The following is a 22,601-nucleotide window of genomic DNA, read 5'->3' as shown; positions in this document are numbered from 1 at the left end:
AGTCAATATTTTATCAATTCTTTCTATATTGTAACTGTTACGCTTAGGCTGCAGAACTGTAACCAATATGGGAGGAAGGTAACTCTCATTCAGAGCTTTTCTTTCCATCTCAGCCAGAACATAGTCAATCAAGGGTCCTAGTATTGTTGCTAGAGATATGCTACACATTGCTATTGGATTAAACACAGCGCTTGGGACTGCACACGAGAAGAGATTTTAAAAACACGCATTAGAGAAAAAGACAAATAAATTATTACATTTTATATTTCTTAATGAAATCTCTTAAAACTTGCATTTTGGGGAAAAAAGAGCAACCGCTTACTAAATGAAGTTTTTTTGACAAAAGTAAGTGTTTGGAAAGAATAATATACATAGTACCCGTTAGTGTAACATGGCAGTAAGCTACTGAGCACGTAGCACACAGAGAATGAAATCAGCCGCCTCTTTTCCCAAACAGATATTTTTAAATGATGCCAATTTCATTTTGTGGGTTCTGTGCAGCAGTGAACATATGCCATCCTGCGGGGTTACTGGCTTTGGCAAAAAGCTCAAGCATTCATATGAAATATTTTACTTAATAGTTATAGTTTGGAGAGTTTGGAGACTTCTAAAGGAGCTATTTTCTAATCGTGAAACTTCAAAGATAGCTTCACAGCAACATCCTTCAAGAAGGCTTTAAATAAAATGAATCTAAAAAAATGACTGATCCAGAAAATAAACGTTGGGAGCTCTGGTGAATCTGAATGTCTAGCAGCAAGTCTGGCATTAAGATTTCTCTCTCACACGTGTTCAACTGTTTTAAGTCTTTAAAGGCTGTGTATCCTCAAGGACTGCAGAATATTAGTGTTCAAAGTATGCTGGTGTTTGTGGTACAAACTGATTTTGCTCATTCTCAAAAAGTTATGTGTTTGTCTTACATAAGAGAAGGAAAATAAAACTCCCCTGCTAGAAAGAAAAGTAGATGCAAGGTGTTGCTGGCTGCTGGAAGTCCACTGTCCTTTGGAAAAAGCAGTGGCTAAACACAACTGCCATTCTCATCCTGTTAAAGCACAATGGTTTGCTGCTCACCTTTTGTACCGTTATAATAATTTTACGACAGCTAAAGCATCAGTGCCTGAGAGGTGCAGTGTCAGATATACCCCGTCCTCTCTGCTGTGAGGGCTGACAACTAGCAGAACGTCAGCCCTGACACTCATCTGGAGTTAAAGTAAAATCACAGCTTTAAATGACAAAAGTCAGGCACAATTCACAGCCATTCGTCATGTACTGGTTCGGCGTTAGTAGTCCTTTGAGTTATAATTTAATTTTGCTTCACTTAGTCTCGTCAGGAGCTGAATTTCTATACCTGGAATTCATCTAAAAGTTCATTTACATAATTTTATTTCATACTGAATGCAAATGTTTAAAATTTCTAATCATGCTTTAATTTCTAGTGTGCAAGGGAGCTGTAGTTAACAGCTTTCACTACTGTAACACTTACTGGGGTGGTTTTGTTTTGAACCTCCCCTCTCCACTGCAGCTGTTTGCCCCACCACAACGTATTTTTAAATCCAAGTTGCTACAAGAGTTACTTCCTGTTGCAGTTATGAGGTTAGTAAAACAGGAACGGCAATGCGATAATATTTCATTTTAATGACAAGCTTTCTTTGTAAAAGCCAGATCATCTCTTAGTATATAGTACCATTTAATATCCATTATCCATTATAAAATTACAGAAAAGAAAGGTAGACCAAATCATCACGATGATATCCCCTTCTCGCTTCACAGAGATGTTGTAAGGGTAACAACAAAAGGGTGTGTGTGGCCAAGACACCAGAGATGAAAAGTCATCTTTTTCTGATCTTTTATACCTTGTGAGAGCCTAGGGAATACGGAAACTACATGGGAGCAACTCTTGATATAGAAATCATTAGGGGGAGTCACTGCTGCGCTTCTTGCAGCAGCTTTTCAATCATAAGCGAATGGGTGTTGTAGAAGGGCAGCCCGTCCACTTCCATTTCTAGACTGGCAGTTTTTCCACTGCGGACCCCGTGCCGCACAAGTGTTTTCAGAAGCTTTTCTTCCTTAAAAAACAGAGAAATAGAATATAATTAAAATCCTGAATCAGACAAGAGCATTCATCAAGATCTTTATTTTAATTCTAGGGGAGACTGACCACATCCTCCATATTTATTTTGACAGCAATTTGCTAACACCTTTTTTTCCTTGTCCCAAAGAATATGTGTAGCATCTGGAACTTAGGGAGTTCCACCAAAAGGCTTATATTCTTGACTGCTGTTTAATTACTGAATGATATTATTGTTCTCCACGCTCCCTCAAACAGCACATTAGTGTCAATTCAGAAACACGAATCCTTTTTTGCCTGGTTTCGAGTTCCTATATTGCACAAATCAGAATCAGAGGAACCTCCACCCAAAGTATCTCAAAACCCTATCTGTCATTTCCCTAGTGCAGCAGCAGCTGGCTGCAGGTGCATTTTTAAAGGAAAAGAACAGAAGAGAAAGAGGATACATCAGGGAAAAGGTTACAGAGAGTACCTGAACAGGCTGCACAATCACTTTCCTTTCCTGCATCTGTGATCTCTGCGTGCCTTTTGCTCTCTGTCCTCTTTTTTTCTATTGATTTTACGAGAATTCTGGTTGCTTGGGAAAAGGATGGGGAAAAAAGAAAACCCTGAAATTGTGCTTCCTTGGGATTCTCTGAAAGAGCGTATACTTTGTTTAGAACTGCAACTCATTTTCACGTTTATAACAGTTATTTTCTTGCTTAATAGTAATGTAAGCAGATAACAAAGCATGTTCCATTTGAGCTGCTGAAGTACACAGAGGGAACAAAATCCTTGTTGTGAGCTACGGGCCAGTTAGCATTGCGAGATGAAAAGGTGGGATAAAATCAGCTCTGAAAAAACCACTAGTGCTATGAACAGCGACATTAGAAGACCTGGTTTCAAATGGACGTATGTCTAGCATAAACTGCTTTGCTTTTCATTTGGCATGAAATGTACACCGTAAAACTCTTTCTACTGTCTTAGCATTTACTATAAGGAGAATTTATTTCTCTAATTCTGTTAATAAAAATCTAAGAAAAATAAAAATCCTAGTCACGTCTTAGCTTGCCCCAATCCCATGGTAATTCACAGAAGACCTTGAAAGAGCCATATACCTATCTTTTCTTCCCTGTCTTTGCTAGGAATGCCTTTTCTGGTCTTTAGTCTACTGCTCTGTTTCCAGTTGTGTGAGACCCTGCTTTGATGGAAATCGCTACTGAAACAGCCCTACCAGTGTCCTTGACAAACTGTTCTATAGGTTTAAATACTTCTTGTTTGATATTCCCATACAATAACCTCTAGCAAAGTCCTGGACACAAATTAATGATAAAAAATTATAAAGTTAAAATGTCTAATATTCTTTTATTAAATGTGAGGGTTTTTTCTAGGAAGACTTCTAAACCATAAAGAATATAATAGCTTTAGATCTGAATTTAGACACAATATGTGTCTAAATTGTATTTTACATAATACAGCATTTGGCTAAAATATAAACATTTCTGAAAGAATTAAAGCATGGTCACTTAGCAGAGAATTTAGTATAATTTGGTAACCCGCTTTCTGAATGCACTTTATAAAGATTTGTCTTACATTTCCTGCTAATGCATCCTAGTTCTTAGCCGCAACAAAGTCAAATGAGGCACTGGTTTTCTATTAAAGAAAAAATATGCATAGTTACATGGTGTCAGTCTTGACATCATGCAACAGTACAGCAATGATACAGCTATTTAAGGAAATTATCTGGATACATTGGAAGCATAAAAAGTGCTACTTTGTAATTTATAAAATTATAAATATGCATCAGCTTATATCATATGAATGATCATACATATAAATGTAAATATAAGCACCTGATCTTTCTGCATGAGAGAAGTTTTTCTTAGCACTGTGTATCTATATGCAAAGTGGCAAATTAGATCTCTCGTGTCACAGAAGAGACACCTAAATTGGATACGCAAAATGTCATTTCTAATTTGAATTGTTTCTCCTACATATTTACACGTTAGAGCTTTTTCATCTGCTTACATGGGGAAAAAAGGTTTGCTTGCTTAATACTATATAACTATGCCTGATAAAATGTATTCTATCATAAAATGCTATTGTCTCCATTTTAGGGAACACACACAATGCACAGTACGCTTCCTTAGCTGTAAAGCGCTGCAATTTGCTCACAGCTCTCTCTTTAGGAAATAATTATATTGGGAGTGGGGTAACAGGAAAAATAATCTAATTAATAGAAAAATAACCTGTTAATTTGCACTTTATTCAGGAAAAAAACCCTGCCTTATGAATGACAAAGCTAATAAAGAATACTAAAGCAAACATCACATCTTTATATGTTGCTCACTTATAAAGTAATTCATATTCTTATAGGTCATAATTTCAAAATAAATACTATACAGTTCATTTCTTACCATTAATAAAGACTTCAGTAAAAGAACAACTGCCTGATATATTAGCCTGCTTGTGAAATGCAAGGAAATGCAGAGCTGACTGTAGGATGTTCAACATTAGCTACGTTTGGGTATGGATGAATTAATATATTTCCCTACAGTCACTTCAGTTAAAAAGTACCACGAACATCTGAAAAATCAAACCAATGCTGTATTAACCAACATAATTATGATTCAACTCCACCACTGAAAGGTAAGTAAAGATTGTTTACATCAAGTTGTTTCTTGCTCATCAAGTTCTCAACAAGGAACAAATGCTTTGCAGTATCTCTTATTAAAATATATGTAAAGACAAATCCATGCACTTAGAATAATCTTGGCATTCTGTTCAGTGGGAATGGAGAGCTCCACAGTTCTGTGCTTTGTTGCAGTACAATCCTGACGCTGCTTGAACACGAGGCTGCAGGGAAACAACCCTTGCATTTCAGGGGAAGTCTTCACTTAGTAATTATGATCTATAGTTTTCATGGAAGGAATGCCATTTTGGGAAGAAAAATAAAACACATTATAAGAAAGCTGTTTGGTGCTTAGGCACTCCTTCAAATGTCTTCTTTCCAATTACAAACAGACAAATATAAACACCGAGGTGGGTATGTGTGGTGGTGCTCTTTGTCTTACTAGGGTAATTATTACAGCAGTAAAAGAAGCTGGATTGGGCAGAAAGTAGCCATACAAATGTAAATGGTCTGATTTTTTTTTTTTATACTAATGGAGTGTGGGAACACTAATGTGTTCAATCTTCTGCACTGTTTACTGTTGCGTGATTTATAATTAAAGATAGCATATTCTTGTCAGACATTTTGTCATTTTCTCTCCTCCACAAAGCTGTTTCCATTAATTTTATCTCAATAGATTTTAGAATTGCACTTTCAATAGCCCATTATTGGACTATTATCAATATTCCCAGCTGTATAGCTTAGTAAAACAAAAACAAGAAGGATTTCCTGTACACAATATCACACTTAATTACAGTATCTCGTTACCAGGAATTTGGATCATAGTAGTTTTTAGGATATGTTAATTTAAAGGGCAAAACCAGTAGACATAACCGGAAAAAAACATTGAAAAGTGAAAAGAAATTAATCTATTTTTGGAAAAGATTGCACTGAAAGGTGCCGTATGCTTTGTTAAGTCAAAGGATAACTGGCTATATGGCTATGCTAAACGTTGGGATCAGTTTCAGTTTTATGACCTTTAGAGGAAAAATTCAAAATAGCAAGAATTAAAAAAAAGTAAGACCTACTCTAAATACTTAAGAGGTGCTTTTTTGGAATTTCACACAGAATGTGCTGTTATCTCAGGAGAAACACTCCACTGTTGTGGGCAATATCTATGGTAGGTGGATTACATTTTGCTTAGCATTCTTGGAGGTCACAAACTTACTGGTTTTGTCCAAGTCTCTATAGAGGTACTCTGCCAATAAAACTGAAGGTTGAAGTTCCTAAGTTATTACAAATATGGTGGAACAAACCTTACTTGATCGTTGAGTATAGTTTAATTTTTTTTAAACACTGCCAAGTTAAAAATAGAGCCACGTGCTCAGCAGGTTGAGCACAGATCACAGTCATTTCTCACCCCTCTCAGTTACTTTACTTTTTCTCTGTCTGAAACCTTTGCATTCCCAGAATATCACACTGTTCAGAGCTGCATTAGTCAAAACACATTTAAAAATACTCGTCTGCAAGTCTTTCTCCCACTTTAATTTAGAAACGTTCAAGCCTAATTATAGAAAGATTCTAACATAACTAGAAAAGGTGGAATGATCGGAAGTAAGGTGCAAAGATCAGAAGTATGGAGTGGCTTCCGTAGTAGAGCTGTGACTTTTGACTTTGGAAGAGACATCTAAAGGAGGATACAACAGAGATTTATAAAATCATGAACGATGCTAAGGAAGTGAACAGGGAATTTTAATCACTGTATCGCACTACAAGGATTTCTTGCACTTCCTGTAAAATTGTAGCACTGTCTTGTGCTTGAAGTCGCAGCACACAAATATATTCACTTTTGAGGATTTTTATGTTCAATCTGTCTTGAATCCTTTGTGGAATATTCTAAGTACGGTGTGGCTGCTCGTTCACCAGGGATTCCCAAAAGTCATCAAAAGACCATGTGAAAGTAAACTATTGAACTGGACTAGGCAGGATTTAGCGGCTGGTAGCCAATTCCATCTACCTGTCACGAGCAAGTCACAACTCCTTGGCCCTACAGAAATTACCTTGGTAACTGATGGAAGTGCCGATAGCCAGACCATCTTCTTTGATACCCGTGGAAACCCAACAGCTTTCCTCAGATAGCGGTCATGTATTTCACAAGTGCTGAGAACATACAGAGCGCAAGCAATGGCATAACCTCCCCAGTTAGAGACCCCTGCCAAAGAATGTCACCATGAAACCAAATTGTAAAAAAAAACCCAATGATAGTTATTGAAAGATACCTAACCTGCATAAGTCATGAGGCACATACAACTGGGTCTCATGTAGCGATGGTGAAATGGAATGTGGATATGAATTAAATACTGTCATGAATTTGGAACATTTATTTCAGAAATACACAATTACTTAACATATTAAAATATTTTCAGTAGTATTTCAGATCGAATTTCTGCAAGTTTCCATCTAGCTTAGTTTGTGATTTGTCTTTCCAACAAAGCAAAAACTCAAATGGGCATGGTCTATAACACAATTCCACTTGGCTTCATGTGAAGTCCATGAACTGTGAGGAGCTGTGTTACAGCCCAGTGTCTTTTGCTTTTAACCACACAGAGGTAGAAGATTTTGACAAAGGATCCTAAGCCAGGCAAATTTTCACTGGTGCCAGATTTTATAATGATATGCTATACCATTGCAGAGAATCCCTTTTTGGTCACAAATGATGACTGATTAAAGAGTTCAGCTATTTTATAAGATATGAAGCCATGGTGAAACTAATTGTCTGTGTCTTGATGATGTGTCCTTGGTGTAAGTATCACATACAAAAAGGCATTCTAACATAGTTAATATCCATAAATTTTCTGTACACTGTTATCAAATCAGTCCACACAGTCTTGTTTGACAGCTTCTTTGTCAAGACTGTATTGGAGATTGTTAGATTTGAAAATTGCTGTGAGAAGTTCTCTCTGCTGCCTGATACCTTTTCCAGAGACGCGGAATAGCAAAACTTTCAAAAAGTGTGGAAGTTGTTTTAGTGCACGTAGTTTTCCACACTTAAACATGTCCAAACCTCCGCCTCGCTTCCCTTTGCAGGGTCTGGGTATGACAGTTGCTTTCAAAGTAAAAGCATCAGAATTGCCAAAACAGCCACCGTAGATATTCTATACATATAGCCATAAGAAGTAGATGTAATTTTCACCACACTCTCATTTCTCCCCCAGAATTCCTGGGTTAGTATCAGGGGTGTTAGATACCTAGGTTAGAAACCCAGAAACCTGAGCCTAAGTACAATATGGACCATTCAGTTCATAAATTGGTCCTTGCTGAACACCTCTCTTTCACTGCGAATTTTATTTCGTGCTGGTTAAGACGTTAGGGTAGAAGAGAATTTTAACTATAGCAGTCAACTTTTGTTGTACATTAAGAATGTACATGTGTCCTCACGTGGCTGTTGAAAGGACTTAGCATCTCTCCATGTGAGAGCAATATGACTGATGACCCGGACAGAATGACACTCACAGAAGCTCATCAATTATACTGAAAATTCATATGTGCATAGACATTTTAATTCCCACACAGATCACTTCTGCAGTCTTCCTTGTTGTTTTATTTAAGGGGTGGTTTTTCAAGAATATTCAGGATTTGCCCACCTATTTTTGGCCACCTATTTAATTGCCCACAATTAAATGTACTTTCTTCATGGGCATCCTCAATTTTCAGTCATTCCTGCTAGAACCATAGTTGCTTAACTATTCAGAGAATGGACATAATACAGAGACAGATTTGTTTGTTAATGATGACTTGGTCATACAAAGAAAGGGCCAATACAAATGAGCCGGAAAGACAGATGTTTTCTTTTCAATTCTGTTCTCAAACATCAACAACTCTCCCACACCCCGAAAAATCCCTTACCAGCTACAATAGTAAAATCAGCTTCAACATCACAAGCTATAACATCTCCATTTTTTATGTGCTTCTTCACAGCATCTTTTACTTTGCCCATTCCTAATTCATTTCCTCCATCTCCAACACCTTTATTAAAAGAGAAAAAGACCAAATGAGTATGAACACAGCATATAACTAACAATCCATTTAGAAAGCATCCAGTGTCTTCCCCAGAGTCTCCGTGACAGTTTATAGCTCCATACAAGACAATTTATCCTTTTTAATCAAAAGTGTCTAAAACCAGAAGATTGTGAATGAAATAGCTGAAAGCATCACCTATCACATGCTAGCCTGCAAGTGTATATGTGCAATATATGCTGTACTGGTGCAGGCAAAAGAAATCAAAATTATCAAGTGCTCATGAACTGCAGACAGAATTAAGATATTAAACTTTGCTTACAGAAGGCCTTAAGTGAGTGTTCTATATAACGCACTATCATAAATACATCAGCACAAATAAAGAAGATAGAAAACAAATCCAAAGTAAACCTGAGAAATTAGCCTATGATTCTATAATAAAGCAAGCATAGAAAACTTTGGTTTGTTAAAATCTTTAAATAAAAAAAGAGGTTAAAAGTAGCAATTATTGCAGAAAGATAAGCAAAAATATATGTAAGGACTCTGGCAGAAGGGGGACTTACTGCACCGGCAATCTGGTTTATACAGATCACTATCATTGTGCCACAGTGTACAAAGAGCCCAACCCTGTGTACCATTACTGTTTTCATTTTTTCTAGTAATTTATGAAAAAAAAGCGCTAGTCTTTTTTTTTTTTAAAGTTTTCATATATTCAGGGTGTGGGGCCTTGACTTCTGCTGGTCAAGTAGAAACACTATGTATTTGTTTCAGTGATTTCAGTAAAATCTATGGGACCTATGTCATTTCAGGCAAACTCTAGGCAACCCTATGTTTGAGACATAAAATTGTTAGATGTCATTCAAAGATCTGGAGATGAGGATAACACATAAACTAGCAGCTTACATGAAAGCAGGATAGTACCTTTAGTCTCTTACCAATGTATAAAAAACCCACACACACACACAAAAAATCCATCTAGTTAAATGGAAATTAACATTTCTCTTTCACCTGTTAGTCTAAATGGAATCTTCTCAATTTTGAAGATTTTAACAAAAAATCCTAGTTAATGTCTGCAAAACAGAACAGTGAAGAGCACCAAGTCCTCACTGCAATGTATCATATTTGAATTTGAAATGTGACTGTGCTCTAATGCATAGCATGTGTTACAGGAGAGAAATTACAGTATTTATAATTTACACTTCAAGCCCTGAAAATTGATAAATTTAACACTTAGTAACTGCATAAATATCTCACATAGGTCTGTAGCGAATTTCTTCTTTAAGTGAAATTGAAAGTTGTTTCTCAGCAGGAATTTTTTATTTAACTCCTTAAGTCTAAGTAGTCAAGGGGAGTGTAACTGAGTGACACATAACTTACATAAAAGGATTTGCCACGAAACAATGAAGCTAATCTTTTTTCTTATCTGCTTTAATAATCTGTTCACATTTATTTTGGTGTTGGGATTTAATGGTACTTTCTAAAATCTGTTTGTTGGTAGTACTTTTCAAATAGGTAATGACATAATCATGGTGCCTCTATCATCATATATAAATATGGTAGTTACTACTATTTTGTAAGAATCCACAAAATGTATTGATTTTTCTTATATTCAAAATCCAAAATTTTGCTCTTAATGTTCTTTAAAAAGGCTAAAATGAATTCTTGTCCTTTGAAGATCACCAACAGTTTCTGTAACTGAAAGATACTAATCTGTTGCTCAGGGGTTTTTTGTATCAGCCTTGCTTTGCTTTTTCTTGTCTTTGTGGAAGTCCCGTCACCAGGATGGCTACGCAGTTAGTAGATCTACTGCTGTGGATGGACCCCATTAGCATTACACTAGGAGGAAAAGAACACCACACTGAAAATTTTCCTGTACCATCTGTGTTCTTCTTCCTCTACACGTCGGCAGAGGACTACATTTTACTGTCGATTTCCAAAGTGAGATCCACCTGACAAAACACGGCCATCTACACATGAGCTAGGCAGCTGGACTTCTTTTAAAGTCAGCAGAGAGAAAAACAGACCCTTCAAACATTCGGTTCATCTCACCCCAAGGCAAACATCTCAAATATAGATGTCTGAAAACAGACAAGATGAATCCTCTTCTCCTAAAGGCCTGAGCGCTTTCCAGGCAGAGGAAATCTAGTTCTGTCAGATCTTCCACGCAAGTTTTCACTGACTACATTGTTTTCTGAAACTACATTCCTGAAAAATGCAGGAAATGTCAGTCTTCTGTGCTAAAAATCATCTGTATGAAAAGGAAACAAGTGTGACCACATTTTTTCATGCAGTACTTTGGAAAGCTTTTCATTAGCTCCTATATAAATAGCAAATAGCTATGTCAATTGTATGACAGCTGAAAAAAATAGCATGTGGTTTCAGTAACATCTCTTAATCTTTTATTTCAATCTTTTGTGGAAAATAAGTCCTTCCAACCTCAGCCTTTCATGTCTTCTTATTTTCTTCTTCTATTATATTCCTATCTTCTTATATTCCTGAAGGTTGCTGCTTACTCCATGACTTTTTATGGTATCGGTACCCATGCAATTGTAGGCATTGTTCATGATTTGGCTGTGGTCAGACTCCTAGATCAGATTTTTTTTAAACACAGATCTTGTTTTAAATGCAAAACTTGGCAGAAATTAATCAGCATGTAACAAATGTTCTAATATTTCCCCTCTCCACCTACTAACACAGTACTTCTTGCCACTGAGCACACTACATAAAGACTTCTGTAAGGCTGAAAACTTGATCTTTCTACTATCCTTTTCTAGTCTATAAAGTTACCTGAGTACTCCACCTTAATGGGTGCTGTACAATATTTGCATTTTATTCTGGAACCAGACATGTGCCTCCAAATTCCTACTGACCATGAAGAAAGTCAGAGATAGCTGCACCAGAAAAATTTATCATAATCAGTAGCAATACCTTATCATCGGTAATGAGAGATATGACACAAAAGGCCACAGCCCAGATTCTTGCCTTGTTAAGTTTGGCTTTGCAGAAATACATTGAAAAAGCCAACAGCCATCCCAAGAAATTGTAATCAAATTTAAAAACAGACACAAAAAGTTAGTGTGATAAGAAAAATAAGAAATTTTAACTAGGTAACAGACAATGTAAGAAAAAAGTTACATTGTTTTTCTATAGGCACTTAATTAGTTCTCCAGCATAGAATATCCATGTACTCAAATTCCATGGGAGATCAAAGCAGATACCTTCATTGTTTTTTGAAGCCTATGACTTCTTAAATCATTTTCTATGCAGACATCTCTTTAGAGAAAATTCACGGCAATGGGACACAGTGAATCTGGGTAGCTGCTTCTTTTCTTCTGTTCACAAGCTCGTGGTATCTTTAATTAATGACATTTCATAGTATACTTGAATATTCAGAGAGTGTTTAAAACAAACTAAATTCTGCTGAAAAGATTCAAGTTCCCACTGTGCAGAACACTCCAAACTCCACCAAATCAACAATAGACTTTGAGCTGCTCTGGGAGATATTTTAAGAGACTAGGGTATTTTTATTAAAGGCATCAGGACGTGATGTTACATTAGTAGCTGGACAGACCAAGCCCTTGTACCAACAGTCTAAAATCAGAGACAACATAATTGAAATTAACTGCAGCAGATAAAGCTCTGAGGCATTTTGCTAAGCATCTTTATGAAAGAGAGCTCTTTCTATCCTGATTCAGTCAATCTTCAGCTTCTCTGCCGAGATTGCCAACAGAGTGCCATCTAGAGTGCTTCTTTTTGAATGTTGAAAGTTACCCCTTAGGAATAGGACAAAAATTTGAATTAAATCTAAGTAAAATGTATTACAAGTTTTAAGATAATACAAAAAATATCAGTGAACTCTTCTGCTATACAGCTGTTAAACTATTCCAATACAATGAAATCAGACTACTCATTATCTCTGCAGGAGCTCTCTAAATTCTGTGGAAACATTTGAAAAACATCACTACTGAGAAGTCAAAGTTCCAGTGCTTTTGGCAATACTTAGGAGTGAGGCCACAGCACTACAAGGAGAAACAAAGCCAGATGAGCAGACATGTTCTGATGTGGCTGAAATCAGCCTGGCGTGGGCACTTATTTCTAATTTTGTGACGCTTACTTCTAATTTTGTTTCTAATATTTATATAGATTATATATCTCTTAACTCCGTCTTGGGCCACACAGTGTAGCACGAAGCATTTGATTGTACAAGGACGTTGTACAACACTTCACATATATCTGGGAATCCTTGATCTATGGCATATTCTTTCAAAACCATATACAAGTCAGTTTTCAGGAAAAAAGGACTATCGACAAAAGAGAGGAGCACCACGTTGACAACAGCGCTCTTGCTAGATGTATTAGTCAATGCTAATGTAGTTTTGGCAGGAAGGACAATGTACTCCTTTAAACATTATTATTGTATACATATATTTTGTTAGAAAAGGCACTATTATAATAGCTGCTGCAAATATGCAATTCCTGCTCAAGAAAATGTACGGCTAAAAAGCAATATAAACTAAGATTCTGTCCAGACTGCTGTTTTAACACAGGTGTAACGATCATAAAAATAACGATAATATTTTAATATGTAATGTTTCCATTCAGTAGTCATTTACTTTCTGTGCTGCCTTTCACACATAAAATAGAGAATAAAGTCAGTGTCAAAAACTACACTTAAAGAAGCGTATGTATGCACAGTGATGTATAGATAATACACACATCTGGGCTTGCTTTTTTGTCCTTAAATAACTTTGAAATCAACTCCTGCATTTTTTTTGGTTGTGAGAGCCCTTCAATAGAAACCTCTAATTTTTCTCCAGCAACGGTCTCTACATTCAACCACGACAACCAGCTGTAGCCCGCAGGCAGTTATTCAGCACCTGCCTCCTGCTCCCCTTCACTTCCAGTAAGAGTTCCTGTTTTGGGCTCCTCTTGCTGCTGAGAATATAACACAAACTCGCACGTACCTGTTGTTGTGACTCCTGGAATGGTTTGCGCTGCTAAAAATAGTTCATCTATGGGATCCACTAGATGTTTAATGTTAACTTTCCTGGCATTGTAATAATTGCCGTCAGCAGCCATCCCAGCGCGCTCTATTGCTATCAGGTGATCAAATCTGGTTAGAGACGAGTGAAAACAACAGGGGAAACAACAGAGTGAAAACAACAAAGTCCAAGCTGTGATTCTCACATAACAGACTCTTCCTTTGGCTGCTTCTCCTGTTGTGCTTGGTGCTACGTTTTGGCCATTTGGGATTCAAGGTAAAACTTGGATGCTGTTTTGTTATTGCTGAATGTAGTTCTCTACAGTTTCTTTTCAAAGGCTAGTCTAGTTTCTTTATAGCTTTAGTGCAACTCCCTCAAACCACATTTGCCACCAAGAAATGGAGAAGTTCCTGAAATCCTCCTAACCAGCAGTCCTTTGGGTCAGCCATCTGGCCTTGCTTGTTAAAATACATATCTTGTAAGATATTAGTCTCTATAACTGTTTTCGAAGAAAACAAAAAAGTGGCAAATTAATGATCATCTAAATCCGCGTTAGTGCAAATATAGTCTCTGCTTGAAGTATGTTGCTTGGCAAATGTTCACTTGTTTCTAGTTAGGGAGTTTTTTGGTTTGGGTCTTTAGATTTGGGGATTTTTCTTTAAGTCTGTGGCTATTTTGCTAGTTGTGAAAGTAGACTGCAGATGTCCTATGTTTTAAGCAGAATTTTAGTACTCAGTTCTGCCGCTGTATGTTAGAATTAAGTTATTTTGCTTCTGTTTCTCCAATTTTACTGTCAAGAGGTTACTAATTTTGCTGAATTACTTAATGTTTTTGTGGGTGGGTTTCTACGGTGACTCCAGAGACCTTAAGCAGGTTAGTTGTCTACTTTAAAGAAACACTTACTTTAGCTTTTTGGGACTGTGGGATTAATCAAAATACAAACGGGCTGCAATTGTGTTATGCATAGCTATAAAACAAATTTTTAAAACAATACATAAAAAATGTGGACAGTATTATGCATACTATTATAGCATACACTAACCTGTGGTAAGAAATGGGAATTGAATGAGTTGAGGAAGCAAATACCAGGGTGATAGATCATTTTATTAAAGAGAACAAACTGCAGGCAACTACATTAAAATGCTTTACAAGGAAAGGTCAATAAAAATGAGCAATGTATGCCTATTAAAGGAAATGTAAGTTGCCTGCTAAGTAATGAAATGTGTGTGCAGCTACTTAGCAAATTCTCCAGCGCATTTACCCTAATCACACGCTTCGTATAAATCTGAATTTTTGCCCAACATTGTATATTCAACAATGCATATGCAAATCAATATTGAGAAGTACATACGTACATCTGTAATTTGGGCTTTGGCTACCTAAAGACAATGGGATGATCACTTTCACACTATTGCAAACACATGACATTTTATTAAATCAGATCAGATTCCCCAGTTGTCAGACTTGAGCCAAAGCTCTAGAAAGTGAACACACTCCACAACTCTTTTCCTAGCTCTTTCACTGGCTCTGACATAATACTTCTCTTTCCTGATTTTCTTACTGATTTAAAAATTGGTAAAGCGATATTGTGTGTGTGTGTATGTGTATATATCTATGGAATAACAGCTGAAAAGCTTTTAGAAAATTTTCAAAGGAAAAGAGCTATTGATATACAAAGTGTTGTTTCTTTTTTTGTACTCCAGAAATGCATAATTGCAGAATAACATGGAATTCTGTACTCGGTGTGTGCTCCAATACCAATGTTTGGCTTCAAAGTTTGTTCTGTTCATCCCAATTCTTAAGGATTTACCTGTAACCATTATGCCGCCTTAGATCATGGTCATTATTTTTGTTATAACTTTACACAGTAGAGGTGTGACCCATTCTCAAAAACTGAATACACATACCTAGGTCTTCCAGGATTCCCATTCTCACACAAAAACATTAAAGCTGAATCAGCACTTTCCCTTTGATAACTCAATAGAGGGACAGGTCTCATCAGGATTCCTACAGGAAAACAAAATACAATTCAGATACTATGTACCTTTTCTTGTTTTGATGTGTGTTTGAGTAACTTTAAAAAAAAAAAAAAAAGAAAGCAGAACAGTTAGAATCGTAAGGACTCAATGTCTTTACACAGTGCCTGTTAAACTCCTGCATCCTTACTTTAAATGAAACTTATTTGGATGTTAGTGCTAGTAAATGGGACCTTGAGATAGAAAACAGGTCTACAAGAATAAGAACAGACATCCAGAATTGGTCACAAACGGCTAATCCAGAAGCAGTACCCAGCTATGTAAGCAGTAACTTCATGCCAGCTAGCTTGAACAAAACGTCATCGTAGCAACGCTGACCCGAGCTTAGAGGGTGAACCCTGGTTCATTCTCTGGGGGAAAAAAAATATCCTGTACTAAGTGACAGTGAGATTAACTGAAGCAAACCTTGGCTAAAATTGGCAAGGTAAAACCTGAGAAAACGCGTGTCTTACCTAGTTGAACAGCCTCTTCAATAATCTTTTTATTCAGATTCATGGCTCGCTGATCTGTTACTATGGCAACCTCTTTCTCCAAGGCCTGCAATATAGCGGCAACAGCGAGGGCTCCCGGGGGCCCGTCGTTCTCTTCCGGCGGCTCGTAAGTGAAGTGGGTAGGAAATCCAGTTGTTATCAGCACCGACCGGGCATGGGAGATGGACAGGCAAGCCTTCAGCAGCTCGTCCTGGCGCTGCAGATGAGTTACACCCCGCTCTCCTATAAAAGTGGTTTTTAAAGAGAGCAGTACACTTCAATATATCGTTCTCCTTTTGACGTTTCTGTGTGGGTGAACCGGCATACTTTAATGACATAAAATGGGTTAAAAAAAAAAAAAAGAGAGAGAAAAACGTCTGGTCAAGGCAGGAATTGGGGTAATTTCCTCAGGAAAGCTAGGAAGGTGTAGGATATGAGTAATGATGATAATGGGCTGTGCTTCCAGGTTAAGAATTTCAGTTAACTGGACTTTGAAAATTACCATACCTAGCATTTCTAGTATTAGTGTAAATAGCTTTTTCTTTTTCTGAGCTCTTATTGCGTACTGATTCCTTTCCTTTGGCCCTCTGCTCTCCTCTGATCTGTGGTGACAGCATGCTAGACCATGTCTAGCTACTGAAGCTAGATTGCAGCTCAAGCATCCCAGACCTTAGAGAAGTTTTGATGCAGACTTCAGATGGGTAAGCTGGTTCTTTGTCTCTGTTTAACTCTATCCCCTCAGGGAAGAGCTAATTCCCAAATAAATTCCACTTAATGAAATGATTAACCACAGAAGTGAGGTTTCAGAGACATTGTGAGTTACCAGGGGGCTTTTTAAACTCAATTAATACAGTGGTATCCAGGTGACTGCTAAAAGATCTTGTAGCATTTCATGTAGTAGAGAACCATGTTATCTGACCTTGAGAAATAGGTGAATATTAATAGATGTCTCTTCTCGTGGGTCAGTCCCTGAAGAGGCAACGCTGTGTTATCCCTGTATGTCTTTCATTGTTCAAACACTTCTGATCCCTCTCCCTTCCCTGGCACTCAGAAACACAAGTTGACAGCGCAGTTCTAGTCCTTTCGATTTGCTAGCACTCCTAAAAACCATGAATACCAGCATGATGTGCCAATATTCATGGGCTGGTAGCGAGAAGTAAGTCCTCACTATTGTTTTCTAGCCTCCTCACATCTTTGTCTTTCTCACCCCCCGCACTTTCCTCTTTTTGTCCTCGATTTCCCCTTTGCCATTTCTCCCTCTGTTCCTCCTACATAACACACAGACAATATAGAGATAGTGGACGCAGAAAAACGTTCTGAACAAAACTTAAGAAACAGAAGCAGGGAATGTTAGTCTCTGAGAAGTGGGGTGTATTAACTGAGATAAAGTACTGTACTTTCCTTGAGCAATAAAATGAGCTAACTCTTAAGTTGGGTCCTGTATTTCTGCAGAGCATGGCACTGTGCCAAGCTGAACTCCAGAGAGTGGGAAAAGGAGAGGCCTTGTGAGTAAAAATAAACAGACCCAAACATATGCACACAGCCCAAACCCGGAGCTTGGGAGAGCTGGGCGTCAGCTCTTTTCCACTACTGCCTACAGAGGATTTCAGAAAATTTATGGGAAACTGAGATCAGAATTTACAGCAGACAGAGGGGACTAATTCAGTGTGTATTTTAGGCATGGTTGCGCTATTCAGTTTGCCTTTATTTCACTCTCATCCTCCTTGTGCACACATGCAGCCCTACCTCGCAACCTTCTGTGGTGATCAGGTCACTTTGGTCCATCACGCAACCCCTCAGTGATGAATATGTCAGCAGAGCTTGATGTAATCCTACCCAAAGCACAGGCAACTACTAGAATGTTCCGGTAGGAGCACAGTAGTCATGAATATATGTAAAGAAACGTGCTATTTACTCAACAGTGAATACCTGCGTAGCTGTTACCAGCCTGCTGAGGTGCCCTGTACTTTACATACCAATTTCAGTTTTATTCAGTAACAGTTCTTATTCCCTGTGGACTCTCCAATCTGCTGTAAACATCGATGCTTCTGTGTACTTTGAGAGTATGCAGTCATCAAGATCAGATATTCCACTACCCATCAGGTTGAATGGTTTTGGCCAGACTCTGGTATTAAGTACGGTAACAGAAAATGGAAGACCTAGTTATATTAACTCGCTGTATTCCACAAAGAATTTTTAAAATCTTAAAATTGCCTTTAGATTCTTACTGTGTTCTTGAACTTTATGAATATCTAAAAAAGCAGGATAGGTCATATCTACCTCATAATAAATCCACTAAAGGAAGAGAGTTTTTGTTTTTACCTGGATCTGTTCCAATTAGGGTCTCCAGAGTCTTTATCTTTTGGGCTGCTTCTGCTGACACAATACTGTAATGCAGAGGATCCTGAGAAATGCAGTGGACCTGTGGGACTTCTCTTGAGGATCTGACTGTGACATTGTCATTCTTTAGGTCGGTAATGAACATGCAGCCAGGCGAATGAGTAAAAGCTAGTGGAGCTCCTAAAATGGGTGAAAAACTTCAATTAAACAGGTTGTTATTGCAATATATTGAAATATCAGAATGATAAAATTGCAAAAAGCTATTTAACAACACAGAGTCCCTGCCTGATTACACTTACATCATTTAAAAGAGGTAATATTTTAAGTTACACTGCAGCAATTAATACACTTGGAGAAAGAAATGTATGCATATACATCTGAAAATGTTTTCACTTTTAAAAAGCTCACGTGGGTAGTTGAGATCAGGTTTTTCTATGATATCCTCTTTGGTATAAACTTGAGGCAACTTAGGAACTGAACACTGGTACCCTCCAAGGAAGTCTGTCAGGAATTAACAAATCTGAAAATTGGGTTTGGCATGCATGAATAAACTAGTGCATTGACATAAGAACAAGTTAATGCTTAAGCTTGCACCGTGTGTTGGTGTTACTGTTTCCATAAGAATAAACTCATTTTCTAGGTTCTAGCGTGCTGCTGGAAGCTATAGTGTCTCTCTTGTACTTTTGAACATCCTGGTAAGAGTGATATGACAAAACTATGTCAACTACTGCCTGTTGGCTAGGAGTAGACCTTTATTGGATTAAGAAAATGGGGAATAGCATCTCTGCGCAGGGTCTTGCCAACCTAGCTAGGAGACCTATAAACTGGCAAGGAATAATGACAAAAGGTGACCCGTAAGCCTTAGCAAAGGGAATCTGAGTAGCATCTAAAACCTTGGTGAACAACAAGCTTATTTAGACCTGACAGCATAGTAGCTCCCTAACCTGAAAATATTTGCTGTCTTTATACTAATTCCATAAGTCTTGATCTAGATTATACTTGATTTGGCAAAATTGGCACGTTGTTGGATAAATCACAACTGGTACAAGCAAAATCTTACCTTGTTAGGATGGTGAAAAGGAAGGAGATATTTCTTTAACAAATACATATGTGCTTGATCTGTGCTAGATCTGTTGGGAGTCTATGGCTAGTTAATTTAAAAGGAGCTGGGGAACATGGTTGTTGGTTTAATATACCTCACCAAACCATGTGAGTAGACAATATTTTTTGTGAGAAGCTAGCAGATTCGTCTGAAGTTTGGGTACTGGTGGTATGGCAGAATTTTAGCTACTTAGATGAGAAAAGAGCACAGAAAGATACAAAACTGCCAAAAAATTCCTCGAATGCATTAATGACAACTGGTTTTAATACAGAAAATGGAGAAATAAACAAAAGTAAAAGCCAGTTCCAGGCAAAGGCAAGATAAGACAGCTGCTTTGGGCAACAGATTGTAGAGAGGCTGGCAATTTTTTTCCTCTTCTTTCCCTGCAACAAGGATGCATGAGGGTGCAAGATGAATAAAACTGCTGGAGAACACAGGAAAGAGCAGGATTTTCCGTTTGGATTTGGGACTGGAGAAAAGGGGTTGTAGGTAAGAAAGAAAAAGAAGTCTCTGCTCCTAGTGCTGAACATATTTACAGCAGCTGTTGAGAGCAGTTTATCTAAACATCTGTAAGGAACCACAAGGATGTAGCAGATCCTGCAAGGAGAGAAGGACGAAGCAGATGACCTCCCAAGGCTCTCCCACTTATACTGCCGATGATTATTAAGCTGCTTTTTCAGTGAGAACTAAAATACGAGATTTCACTACACACTGGTGATTTTGAGCAGTATATAATACTGCCACTGTGGTTTAGTTGCATTTTCTTGCCCTTTGTGCTCATGCCTGTTATAAGTGGCTGGATAAAGTGCAGGACAGCTCTGTGCGGAGGACAAAGCTTCATTTACGTAAAGTCTGTCACATTTACTTCTTTTTAGAACAAAACTTAAAAGCTCAAAATTCTTTTCCAGGTCAATCATTTTGCTAGCTCTTGACAACATTTTGGAAAGATTTCTGGCTGCTTTTTTTTTTTTTCCCCTCTCCCTTTATTATTGTTTTACAACAATAATACAAAACAATAATTCAGTGTAATACAAAATAATATTTTAAAAGGAAGAAGCTTAAAAAAGAATGCATTTAAACTTCTAGTTTTTAATAATGCTTAAAAAAGACATTTTGATGCTGCCAGAGCTTTAGATTTCTGCCTTTAAACTACTCAAACAAAAGTGATGGAATTTCAGTAAGAACCTCCTTGAAGGTAGACCAGTATTCCACAATGGCAAATAGTCCTGCCAAAGGTCTTCTTGTCGTTTGGTTGGGGTGGTTTTTAGCTCACCCTAAAATCGAGCCTGCTAATCAGCCAACTCAATCAGTCCATGCTTAAAAAAAAAAAAAAAAAAGAAAAAGAGAGAAGAAAAAGAGATTGAAGGATAATTTTAAGAGTCTCCAAGTATAGTACATACTGCAGTTGATGACTGCTTCTATTCCTGTTACTCCGCAAGCCCAAAACACTGGAATATCACCAGGGTGAAGGTGAACTGGATCTCCATAATCTGGTTTGGAAAGATCTTGTATTCCCAGCAGACCTGGAATTGATCAAAAACAAAATCATGAGAGATTCCAATTGAGCAGCACTACTGCAAAGCCGGGGAGGGCGGACCCCAAACAGCATGCAATGACACTAAGCTGGAATTGCGACAGTGGCAAGTCCACCGAAGTGGCATATTTAGTTTGCCTTTGAGTGCATGTCCCCAGAACCTGAGCTGACTTGTTTTCCCTTTTTGTACTCGATGACATCAGTAAAAATGTATTCACTTTATTTCTGCAACAAAACACAAGCTAGACGTGTATGCTGAGTTTCCAAGATATTATAAATCTTCTCTATCAACAGAAGAATTATTTTCATAACACTGGCAAACAAGAATAAATGACTGCAATGCAAAATGGGTTCTTGCTAGAACATGTTTTCTGCTGCTTTAGCTTCCTACGTTCTTTAGCTAGAGAAACGAGCAACCACTCTTTTACCTCTCTGGGTTAGATAACTACATCTCACTCTTACCCAGCTTCCACTAAATTGTCTTTTGCTTTATTCTAACACCTACTTGTAATATTCTGGGTCATTTTAAGCACTTGCTCTCTTCCTTTGGTTTTAAATTCTTCAGATGCTTTAATATAACACTGTCTTTTCTGGAATTAATTTATATAATCTGTATATATAATCACTCTTTTCTGTTAAAAATAAATAAATAGTGGAGACCCTCACTTGCCCAATCACCTTGTTGCTCTACTCAGAGTAATGACCTATTACTAGTTCCTCAGATTTAAGCACTCAGACCAAATATATTACTGGGGTGTACCGTTACCAAGGACATCTCCTTCCCTGGTCTGCAATGTGACCCTTCTGTGGGTGCAGCCCATCAGTCTATTGCTTGAAAAATTTCTGTCAGCAGAGGGGAATTTTTTTTTTAAATTGTGATCTATCTTCATCTTAAGGTGTTTGGTTTGGTTTTGGTTTTTTCCAAACAGCCTCCTGTTTTATCTTTTTTTTTCAGTTTTCCCTTGCAAAGAATAGGCCTATACCTGTTTGAGCTGGATTTTTAAAAAAACATATATTCTTGTCCTATTTCTATTTATTCTTTCTTAAGTGTTGTGCTCAATGTATCCTATTTCAGTATTTTTAAAAATAATGCAGTATTTACTTTCACAGTCACCCGCTAAGACACAAAATGCATCCACACATACTTCTCCCTATGCTGTCAATCATTGCTACCCTGGAATCTCTGAAAGCAAGAAAGTATTCACATATAAATGAAACCGCATACATTTTAGAAAAATGTGATTACACTTTTTACCAAAACCACCCCTGCCATATAACTTAATTTATCTACATCAGGCAGCTATCTTTTATCCAAGAAATCTCTGTGTTCAGTTCATTCAAAACCTACTTTTTTATTTTTTTTTTAATTCAGGTTTGTGACCATTAGAAAGGATTAAACCAATAAATTTACCAGTGCAGGTATTTCAGTCCTACCACTTCCCATTGTTCCCCGCTCTGTTTTTAT

The 22,601-nt window shown here is 37.4% G+C and overlaps 1 protein-coding gene across 3 annotated transcripts in view; it reads right to left on the bottom strand.

The window, feature by feature from the left end:
* Positions 1-1,437: 1,437 nt before the first annotated feature.
* The window catches only part of DGLUCY (D-glutamate cyclase), a 49,104-nt gene continuing 27,940 nt past the window's right edge, over positions 1,438-22,601 (bottom strand). For all 3 annotated transcript variants that reach the window (XM_075503439.1, XM_075503438.1, XM_075503440.1), the window contains 8 exons: positions 21,003-21,125; positions 18,483-18,680; positions 16,143-16,403; positions 15,562-15,661; positions 13,637-13,785; positions 8,562-8,681; positions 6,716-6,867; positions 1,438-2,063 (listed from right to left, as the gene is read on the bottom strand). In XM_075503439.1, coding sequence (XP_075359554.1) covers positions 1,920-2,063; positions 6,716-6,867; positions 8,562-8,681; positions 13,637-13,785; positions 15,562-15,661; positions 16,143-16,403; positions 18,483-18,680; positions 21,003-21,125 — 1,247 coding nt within the window. In that variant the 3' untranslated portion in view covers positions 1,438-1,919. The remainder of the gene's footprint in view (positions 2,064-6,715; positions 6,868-8,561; positions 8,682-13,636; positions 13,786-15,561; positions 15,662-16,142; positions 16,404-18,482; positions 18,681-21,002; positions 21,126-22,601) is intronic.

Source organism: Mycteria americana, chromosome 5 (genome assembly GCF_035582795.1).
Source record: "Mycteria americana isolate JAX WOST 10 ecotype Jacksonville Zoo and Gardens chromosome 5, USCA_MyAme_1.0, whole genome shotgun sequence".
NCBI lineage: Eukaryota > Metazoa > Chordata > Aves > Ciconiiformes > Ciconiidae > Mycteria > Mycteria americana.
Note: the sequence above shows the minus strand (reverse complement) of the source record. Positions and strands in the feature narration are given on the sequence as shown.